Genomic DNA, 11,465 nt, shown 5'->3' on the forward strand with positions numbered 1-11,465 from the left:
ATTGAACATATTACAAAAGAGGGTTTAGTCAAAATGACCAAAGCCCATGTCATCATCAGATTCTTCAGACTCTGTGGAGGGATTTTATGATTTTATTTTTTTAACCTTTATTAACGAAAATGATGTGCTTTTGTCTCATGCGTTGTCCACAGCTGTTTCTAACTCTGGGAAGACATTCTCCAAATACCACTGGAAGGACTTGCAGCCCAGTCGTTTCCTCAACTCCACACGTTCACTAACGTTCCCATACCTCACTGATTTCACACCAGGGTTTTGTGCGAAATACACCTCCTAAATGGAAATAGAGAGTCATTTTGTCAAAACAAAGAAACGTTTGGCGATGAAATGAAGAAATTTAATCTTTATGCATATATTTTAATCATCTGAATTTAAAGTGCTCTTTCAATTCTGGGAATTGATTGGACATAGAAGTGGAGACCCGAGGGGTAGGGAAGTCATAGAGGTCTCTCCATCAGCCCTCTTCCTCTCTTGTCTGCTCTGTACCATACTGATTGTATTTCGTTTTGCATTTTAGCTAATTCCATGGGTTTGGTCAGCTCCATGTATATACTATTGTCTGTTCAGCTTCCTGTCACACAGGTTTTTCGTCTTACAGGCTTTTAGTAGGAAAAGTTCTGAGAGCTTGGTCTTGCCGGGCAACCAGTACCAACTGCTCTAAAAGGATTGCATTAGAAGATCGGGGTGTTGTGGGGTGGGGAATGTGGACCGAGCTCAGAAGCATAACAACAACCAGGTTTACTGGTTGGCTAGAAACTGGTCTGAACGGAACTCACCACTGCGTTAGAGTAATCAACCATTTAAGATAAAAAAACATTTATCCAAGGACAAAAGTTCAGAGGGCTGGGGAAGGTGGGGAGAGGAGGAAGAGAAAGGGGGAACCGATCACAGTGATTGATGTACACCCCCCCAGGCTCCAGGATTATCATCCAGATGGTTCATTTGGACTTGCATGTCTTTGTTGTAGAGGGTCTATGTAGAAGGTCTGCCTCATTTCCCAACTGGTTAGACATTCACACTTCTTGAAATGTATTCCAAAAATATATTTGCACCAATGTGCAAAAGTATATTCATAAAAGAGTTTAATCCCATACTTTATTGAGATAACAAAACACTGTTAGTGACCAGAAATGACAATGGATGGGGGACTAGAGTTTATCAATGCAGTCAATTTTGGTAGGTCCGCACAAAGGAAATATTTAAAGAATGATACATGTTTTCTGATTTGAAAGATGTCCAAAATATACAAATAACTGAAGATAGCAGAGTAAGATTATTGTTAAGTAAAGGAAAAGGATATGTTTGTGTAGAGATACGTGTGTTAAGAAAACACAAGTGATTACTCCGAAAGGGGTACTACAAACTTTTCATTTTCGCGTCTACACTACTGTAAGAGTTTTTCAAATGAGCTTATTTTACTTTTTCAAATATATTTTTAAATCAGAAAATAAAATAAACAATGAAAGTATATAAAACATAAATGTGCAACTTAGGCTGAAAAAAATCAATACAAATGCAACCCTGACTAGGTGAAGTAGTCACACATGTCCAGCATTCCAGAATTCCTGGCTCCCCTAGCTGATCGTACCCCTTTCCCTTTCTTTTTGCTTTCCAGAATGCTTGGTGGCGTCATGCACCGGGCGGCGACCGGCAAGGCCAGCAGCCCACAAGCCAGCTGCTCTGATGGAGAGAGGTGAGGCTTTCTGTTCCTGGAGAGATTTGCAGTCTTGGAATGAGATGTCATCTCCAGCCACAGTGATAGCCCAGTTAAAAAAACAGAGTACAACACATGCTGGAGAGGGTGTCCGGAAATTGCAACTCTTCCACACCACTGGTGGGCTTGTAAATATGTACAACCACTGTGGACAGTGATCTGGTGATAGCTAAAACAATGGGCAGTGGAAACACCACACAGCCCAGCCATAGAAATAAGAGCCATAGCACTAACAGATGTCTGCTCCCCCTGTTCATCGCGGCACAGTTCACCATGGTAAGAAGAATGTGGTGTGCCTTGAAAGAACAGAGTCTAAAGTCCCAGGAGTCTCTACCACAAGACCTGGGTCCCCAAGGGCTGCCTAGAAACTGGGTCAACGTGTCTAATTAGGAACAATGACAGGCATACTCTCCCCTTGGGCTCTCCACAGAGTATTGTGAAGTATTTTTCCCCTGTGGGAGGTTGCTGCTCCCTGTGTTCCTACAAACGAAAATATATTGGCCTTTTCCGAGATATGTGCCTCCTCCCCGATCTTGACTTGAATTTCCAGTCTAGGTTCCTTCTCCCTCGGAGAGGAGTGTCTTGGTCCGTGGAGAGTGAGTTTCTGTGTATGATGAGAGTTGTGGGTGGTGTTTTGTCTTTTTACAAATGGATATCCAGTTTTGCCAGGACCATTTGTTAAAGAGAATATCTCTTCCCCATGCGGGGGGTTTGGGCCCTTGGTCAAATATCGGCTCTGCACAGGTGGATGCATTTACTTCTAGACCGTCAGTTCTCTCTCACTGGGTCTGTGTGTGACACTGTACCAGCACCAGCCTGGCTTGACTCCGTGGCATAGTGCAGGTTTTGAGACGGAGCAGTGTGTTGCCTCTGACTTCGTTCTTCCCCGTTAGTAGTGCTTTTCTTATCTGAGGTTTCTTTTCTTTCCATGTAAACTTCCTAATAGTTTTTCCATCTCTTTAAAGAATGAGGAGACTTGATTGGTGGTCAACCATTTCCAGAGGTAGCATATAATCAAGAACTGATGGTACTGAAGGAGGAAGTCCAACCTGCCCTGACAGCATTGGCAAAAACCAAGGCTCCACTTAATCTTGGTGCCCAAACGAAACAAAGATATCACTAAAAAGAAATTATAGCCCAATATCTCTCATGTAAGGAGATAAAGCATTCTCAACATAATCCTAACAAGAGTATCTGACAGTGTACCAGAAAAATAATACATTGTGACTCAATGGGATTCATACCAGGATCTAAAGGTGGTTCGATATTAGAAAAACAATCAAACTAATAAACTACATAAATGAAACTAAGGCAAGAATCACATGTTCATATTAATGGACACAGAAAAGGCATTGATTAAAAATCTGATATCCATTCCTAGTTATTAAAAAAAACCACCCAACTAAGTAGAAATAAAAAGGAAATCAATCAGCATAATTTTAGAGGCATATACATACATGTCCTATACAGATGTGGCCTATGAAGGATGTTGTGTGCCTGGAAAGAATAGAGGGCATTAAGATAGGAGTGTATGGTAGTTTGGGGCCACCATTCATGGTGCTCCCTTAAGGAAAGAGATCTGAACCAAGGTCGAATGTTTGTCATAAGGGGAGGGAGACTTGAAGCCCTAGCAATCTCCAATATGGATTCCAAGTCAATGAAAAGAAAACAAATCCTAACATCATGACAAATGGAGAAAAAAATTGATATCGTCAATAATTCTATCTTGCTTAGATCCACAATCAATGCTCATGGAAGCAGCAGTCAAAAACTCAAACGATGCATTGCATTGGACAAAACTGCTGCACAAGACCTTTTTGAAAGTGTTGAAGAGCAAGGATGTTACTTTGAGGACTGAACTGTGCCTGACCTAAGCCATGATATTTTCGATCGAGGCATATACATGTGAAATTTGGACATGAAATAAAGAAGACTAACAAACAATCGATGCTTTTGCGTTATGGTGCTGGTGATGAATATCGAAAGTACCATGGACTTCCCAAAGAGCTACAAACCTGCCTTAAAACAAGTACAGCCAGGATGCTCCTTAGAAGAAAGGATGGTGACAGTTCTAAGTGGAGGGGGTGGAAAAGAGGACGGTCTTTGATGAGATGAATTGGCACAGTGGCTGCAACAAGGGCCTCAAACATCAGAACAGTTTTGAGAATGGTGCAGGGACCAGATGGTGTTTCATGGACATAGGGTTGCTCTGAGCCAGAACGGACCCGACAGCACCTATCACAATAACATCAAGTGCACACAGACAGTGCTCTACATCTAGGGTCTTAGACACGTAAGAGTGGCCAAGCTAAGGTGTAAATGTTGGTCTTTCCTGATTTGGAGCAAAGAACGTGGAAGAAAATTAAAGAACCCAGAAAACAATTAGTCTAAATTAGGTCTGATGGACCAAGTGAATCCCAGCCTCCATGATCCTGAGACAAGGAGAACTGGGCTGATGGCCAGGTACCCCTGCTGCCCGCTCTGAAAGGGAGCACAACAGTAGGTCCTGGATAGGGTAGGAAAAAAATTTGGAAGAAAACTCGAAATAATAATTTTTAAAACTCAGGTTTACTAGTCTGAAAGAGACAGGTGGAACCTCTCAAATGAGGGTCCTTAGCCATTCTTCAGCCCTATAAAAACTTCCCTTGTGGTTCCACTTTCTGACAAATGTTAGGCCAATAAGGTTAACAATGCCACAAGGAGGTGCACATTCCTCAGAACAATCAAATACACGAGATCAAAGAGCTGCATTTGCCCAGGGACAAAGCTCAGAAGGGATTAGAAAGAAGGACGGGTGAAACAGTCAGTAAACAGAGCGGAAGAGGGAAGAGAGCTGTTACCCTGTAGGGCTTGTCATCAATGTCACCCATAAAAATGTGTATGAACTGCTGTATGGAAAACCAATCCGCTCTGTACATTTTTACCCAAGTCATAATAAAAAGGGTTTTTTTTTAATGACCTATGCAGTTGCATGGCTATCTGCAGTTGGTTCATTTCATGGCTGTACTACTGAGTGAAGGCGTCAAGGTTCATCTCTCCTTCTGTTAATGAGCGTTTGGATTGTATTCAGCATTAGTTCACACAAACAACACTGTCTGTGAACATTTTTGTGCCTCTAAGTGTGCACTGTGTGGTGTGTTCAGAGTAAAACTGCTGGACCGTGTGGTTGTGATGATTGGCACTTCCACGGCAGTGGAGTGACGTTCCTGTTGTTTGCCAAGTGGCTATGTAAAAAGTCTTGAGGTTTTTGCCCACATTTCCTGATTACTAAAGAAATAAAATATTATTGCTCTTACAACTTAAAAAAATCTAAATTAAGAAGATAGAAGAGCAAGAAGACATACACTATCAGAGCGAGTTTTATACTTTTTGTTCACTTGTCCGGAAGTCCTTCTTGGAGTTCCTGTTCATATGTGTGGGCCTGGCTCTTGGATGGACTACTTTCTAATTAAAATGGAGCCGAAACTGCATTAAAAACAAAGGAACCCTGTAAGTCCTGCCCAGGGGAGTTCTTGGGGATCATGAGAAAACGGGAAGGCATACTTCAATATCGAAATCTTTGACTTTTGGTGGGGGAAAAAAGATATAGTGGAGGGATATACAAAAAGAATTACACTTGGGCACAGAGATCGAGAGAGGCTGATGTTTTCAGGGGCAATTGCAAGATAAGCAGATATAGGTCTCCCTGCAATAAACTTCTGGTGAGTTGATGGACTTACTTCTGAAAAACTTGAATTTCTCTGGAAATTAAGATAAAAAGATGCAAGTTTTGACACATAGAATGGATTAATTTGGATGAGGGCCTGGGACTGGGTGCATGTGGGGTTGCAAGGATGCTGTTAATTTAAGGAAACAAAGGGAAGAATTAGGATCTGAAAAAGTAAAAGGTGTCTTCAGAATTATGACTGTACGCTCAATCATCTTTCCAAATAAGGGATGTTTCCTACCTTATATTCATCCAGCCAAACATGCACAAGTCTTAGATTGTTGTATATCATGGATTTTACCATTAAAAAATGATCTGTGAAATACATCCTACTGATATGCCCTACTCGAGAGCAAGGTATAATAAAGAGTTGGCCTCCACACATCCAGATCTAGAAATAAGAAAAACAAAACATATTTATGTATCTTCCCCTAGATTTTAAAACAAGCAACCACAGCTAAAATTCATTAAGTTTATTTTATTCCTTACAACAACCCTCCATCAGGTACATACTGTGATCCTATCATGTACATACTGTGATTACCCTTATATTACCAATGAGGAAAGTACTGCATAGACTAGTTAAGAAACTTGCCCAACACTACAAAGCTTCAAGTGTAGAGCACAGGGTTTGAAACCAGAAACTCAGGCTCTAGGAGCAAAACTCTGAAACAGAGTTGATTTTCTTTCATACATGATCCCTTCTGATGCTGATGTTTGTGAGGAATGGAAACATGCTATTCTTAACATTTCTGAAGTGACTATCCCTGGATGTAAGCAAGTAGCAAGAGAAATGTTGGTCATGAAGGACTCCAATGATTTCTCCATGGTCTTGTACTTAACACACTTCATAACCCTTAGTTTTTTACATTTGATTTTATCTAAATTTTTTTGACAATTTTATTGGCATGTAATTCACAAACTATACAATCCAATAGCTCAATTATATTAAGAAAAGTTGAACAACCATCAACACAATACATTTTCGAACATTTTCTTCCTTCTTGTGACATTGGCTATGAGCTCCCCATTTTCCCTCACTCTCTCCTGCTATATCCCCAAGAAATCACTAATCCAGTTCTTGTCTATATAGACTTACCTACCCTGGCTTTCATATACAGAAAATCATTTAAAAAAGAAAACAAACAAACAAGCTAACAACAATAACAAAGTAAAGCAGAAAAATCTCAATAGAAAAGGAAGCTTAAAATTATTTTAAAATGGCGATGAATGTACAAGTGTGATTTACACAATTGATGTATGTATGGATTGTGATAAGAGTTGTATGAACCCCTAATAAAAAGATTTAAAAATTTATTTAAAAACTAGAACAAATTTAAAGTGGATCAAAAGAGAGATCAAATGATAAGGTGTTAAATGTTAGCCTGATGTATCTGCAACAATCCATTTTCCAGTGCATTCTGCATGATAGCAAAGCTAGTCACATCCCTGGCCTATGGTCAGGGGGAAATCACTAGAAACTAAATCCAGGTATAATTCCCCTTCACTTTTTAAAAAACGGAGACAACTTTTAAATATGTCAGAAGGAAGATCAAATGATAAGAACTTCCCCGACTACATCTGCCATAATCGACTGTACAATGCTGTCTGATAACAAGGCTTCACATCCCTCAACTATGATCAGAGCGGATTGATTCATCAGCGGCTTAATCCAGGTGTGGACACTGCAAATGGATTTTAGGCTTCCACTGTCATCTATAGCCACTTGCAAACTAGTGCTCACAATTTAAGCTCTGATACTGGCCCCTCCTTCAGATTTGGATTTTAGTTTTACAGTCCTTGGATCACTCAGGCTGGTTTGTTTCTTCTATGGGGACCGAATTAATGCCTCACTTAGGTGGCAGCTTGTTTGAAGACAAGCCGTTAAGACCCTAGACCCTATTCCATGTGATATCAAGGCAGCATTCAAGTTCTTCACCACCTTTGCTATAGCTCTCATACCTTCAGTGAGCTCTTCATGAAGGTAAGCATCAAGCAGGGCCATGTCATAAGAACCAATTGTTCTTACATTTGGGCTAGAATTGAGTGGGACCGAAAATCCATTCATCTGTTAATGCTATATCTATCTATCTATCTATCTATCTATCTATCTATCTATCTATCTATCTATCTATCACTGCTTCACCTTAGAGATATTATTGTCATTTTGTCTTAGAGAATATTATCAATCACCCTCCTCGGGCATAACATAATTCTGTTGATAAACTCACTCTCATTGAGTCTAGGCTGACTCAATAGTGTGTGTTTCTGAGACTAACTGTTTATGGGAGTAGAAAGCCCTGTCTTACTCCTGAGGTTTCAAACTGTGGACCTTGCAAGTCGAAGCCCAACTCTCAGTGTCACTAATTTGGCCAGTGGTATAGAATTTAAAACCCTGTTGAGAAAAGGAAATGATAAGAGTGCAGGCCAGCTGTGAATTGGTGACTTGTACAGATTTAAACTCTGAAGTGACTGGACACTGTTTACACAAACAATAGGGGTTGGTGGCAGGACAAAACTTTTAATAATCTTCCGTCACAACAGCAGGGCCACACCTACCAGATTAATACACGTCATAATGAAACAAGGTCGGCATTAAAGTAGTATATGGTAATTGTGGGCCACCATTCATGGTACACCCTCAAGGCAAGAGATTCAAAGCCAAGTCCAATGTCTGCCAGTTCTAGGTCCTTAGAATAGCAGTCATCTGCTTCTTCTCACACTGGGGAGTTTCAGCCTTAATTTGAGAAAAGACCAGTTCGATTAGTGAGGTTTCCACCTGGTGCCACCTATGAAGGATTTGTGTGCTGCGAAAGAACAGTCTAAAGTCCGAGTCGTCTATAGCACATGGCCTGTGTCGCCAAGGGTTGCATAGAAACTAGATCAAAAGTGTCCAATTAGGAACACAGAACCAGGCATTTCTCCCCATAGGGGCCTATCAATTAGTATTGTTAAGCATTTTCTCCCCAATAGGATCTTGCCCCTCCCTATTTTCCTACCAACAGAAATATAATTGCCTTCTCTGAGCCATACATGCCCCTCTCCCTAAATCTTGACTGGGATTTCCAGTAAGGTTTCCGTATCGCTCTGATATAAATATCTGTTGGTTTTTTGGGGGGGACCGGAACACAATTTCGTATGGCAGCAACTGAATGCTATTCCTCTCTTCACATCTTGGAAAACTGATCCCAGCCGAGGCCAGGTCTCCTCTGTCGAAATGGTTTTTAAGATGCACACATAGATGGGGTGATATATATTTCATGGATGCTAGGCAGGTTTTCTGGGAGCCCTGATGACGTAGTAGTTATGAGTCAGACTAACAATGGCAGGAGCTGGAAATCACCAGCCCCTCCAAGGGACAAAGACAAGGCTTTTACTCCCAGAGAGTTATGGGGTCAGAAACTCACAAGGGCAGTTCTACCCTGTCCTATAGGATTACTATGAGCTGCTCATTTTCTGAAATCTCCTCATATAAGAAAATGAAGCTCGGAAAGAATATGAACTTAGTCATAGACTAAGTAAGTCTCTGTCGGGGGAAGAGCCAAATGGAACAAAGATAAGTGAGATGAAAATGTGAAGGGTCATAATGGGAATCCTACACCCCAGACCAAACGCGCAGCTCAAAATAACTATTCTGAAAGTTGTTTAGAATTTGGTTAAAGTTTTAAAAATTATGTTTCCTAGCCATATGATAAACATCTGGGTAAGACCCTAGCAATTGTTTTGAGCTCACCCCACCTCCAGCTATATCTACTTCTGTTTTCTACACTAATCATTCATTACAACATCACAAAATTCTGAGAATGGCATTTATGTTGATTCCTATTTAACAAACAAGGAAATGAAGAACTAGAACAGTTACTGACTTGATCACATAGAAGTTCGTGGCAGTCAAGTTGGAACTCATTCAGAAGTGCTCCAATGGCTGAATATTTTAGTAAAATTAATTTTTAATAGATACAAAATGTATACACCATAAAATCCACCAGTTGAAAGTATACAATTCAGTACTTTTAGCATCTTGAAAAGGTTGTGTAACCATCACCACTAATTCCAGAACATTTTCATCACTCCAGAAAGAAATCTTTTATCCATTACCAATCACTCCTCATTGTCCTCCCTCTAATACCATTCACTTACTTTCCGCCTCTGTGAATTTCCTTTGCCTAGATATGTCACTTACCATCTGGTACCATTCACTTACTCTGGTACCATTCACTGGTACCATTCACTTACTTTCCATCTGGTACCATTAACTTATTTTCTGTCTGGTACCATTCAATTACTTTCCATCTCTGTGGATTTTTTGGTCTAGATATGTCACTTCCACCCCTTGTCTGTCCATTGGTCATACCGTGGTGGCTTTGGGGTTGTCATGATGCTGGAAGCTATGCCAACCGGGCCACCCAAAATGGACAGGTTTCAGTAGAGCTTCCAGACGAAGAACAGACAATAAAAGAGGAATGGGCTCCCACTTAGGAGGAAATAGCCTCTGCAAACCTTATGTATAGCTTTAAACATTGTCAGATACTGAAGGTTTAATGAATGGAAGCAGAACTTTGTCAAAGAGGGTTCCAGAGAATGAGCCCCTCAGATCAGAGGGCGCTTGAAATGAGACTGAGCAGCCGCCAATTTGTCAAAGGGGAGTGGCCCATCGTGATGTGAGTTGGGTAAAACCTGGGCAAGTGGAGCCTGTGGGATCTTCATTTGCTGTTGGGGTACGACTCAAGTTTTGGAGAAACAGCTGCAGAAATTTGCTCATGACCAGAACATGGAAGGTGTGAAATATGAATCTAGGAAAATTGGAAGTGAGACATCTAAGGATCCCTAGCTTAGGCATTCGTGAGCTAGAATGGACTGGTATTGGTCATTTTAAATATCATATGATTTACTATGCCAGAAATAATACAATCAAGAGGAATGGCAAGGTATTCATTGTCAGAGAGGACATTGCAAAATCCATCATGAAATATATTGCAGTCTGTGACAGAGTTATGCCTATCCACCTTCAAGGAAATCCAATCAATACAACTATTAATCACATTTTTACACCAACCACAAAAGTTAGTGATGAAGAAATTAAAGAATTCTGCCAACAATTTCAGTTTGAAATTGATCGTACATGCAATCAAGGTGCATTGATAATTATCGATTGGAATGCCAAAGTTGGAAACAAAGAGGAAGGAAGAGGCATTGCAAAATAAGGACTTGAAGATAGAAAGGTAGCTGGAGATCCCATGAGAGAACTTTGCGCGATGAATAACTTGTTCATAGAAAATACTTTCTTTCTTTTCTTTTTGTTTAAAGATCATTTTATTGGGGGCTCTTACAGCTTTTATAACAACCCATACATCGATTGCATCAAGCATATTTGTACATATGTGCCATCAATATTTTCTAAACATTGACATTCTATTTGAGCCCTTGGTATCGGCTCCTCTTTTTAACCCCGTCCTTCCTGCAAATACCCTTTTTTTCCCAACAACACAAAAGGCATCTCTACACGTAGACTTACACAGAAGGCATCTCTTCATATGGAACACACAGAAATCAAATCAACTACGTCTGTGGGTAGAGATGCTGGAGAGCTTCTAGATCAGCAGACCAGAGTTGACTGGAACAGGTCATCAATTGCTCAAATGTAAGTTCAGGATAAAGCTGGAGAAAATGAGAACAAATCCACAGGCGCCAAAACATAACCTTGAGTCTATCTCAACTGAATATTAAGAACATCTCAAGAACAGATTTGACACATTGAACATTAATGACAGAAAACCTGATGTGTTGTGGGGGATATTAAAATGATCATTCATGAAGAAAGCAAAAAGTCATTAGAAAGACAGGAAAGAAGGGATAAAGTAGATATCAGAAGAGACTCTGAAACTTGCTCTAATCATAGAATAGCTAGAGAAAATACTTTTTCTTCATCCTGAAGAAAGGATGAAGTCAAGGAGACGTGAACAAAATTTAAAAGGGCAGCTTGAAAAAATGAAACTATATATATATATATATATATATATATATATA

At 40.2% G+C, this 11,465-nt stretch overlaps 1 protein-coding gene across 1 annotated transcript in view; it reads right to left on the reverse strand.

The window, feature by feature from the left end:
- Positions 1-135: 135 nt before the first annotated feature.
- The window catches only part of GALNTL5 (polypeptide N-acetylgalactosaminyltransferase like 5), a 29,596-nt gene continuing 18,266 nt past the window's right edge, over positions 136-11,465 (reverse strand). The window contains exons 7-8 of the mRNA XM_013004543.1: positions 5,680-5,829; positions 136-291 (exon numbers count right to left, since the gene is read on the reverse strand). Coding sequence (XP_012859997.1) covers positions 136-291; positions 5,680-5,829 — 306 coding nt within the window. The remainder of the gene's footprint in view (positions 292-5,679; positions 5,830-11,465) is intronic.

This window comes from Echinops telfairi, unplaced genomic scaffold (genome assembly GCF_000313985.2).
Source record: "Echinops telfairi isolate 266 unplaced genomic scaffold, ASM31398v2 ScPeMD7_31;HRSCAF=116, whole genome shotgun sequence".
Classification (NCBI taxonomy): domain Eukaryota; kingdom Metazoa; phylum Chordata; class Mammalia; order Afrosoricida; family Tenrecidae; genus Echinops; species Echinops telfairi.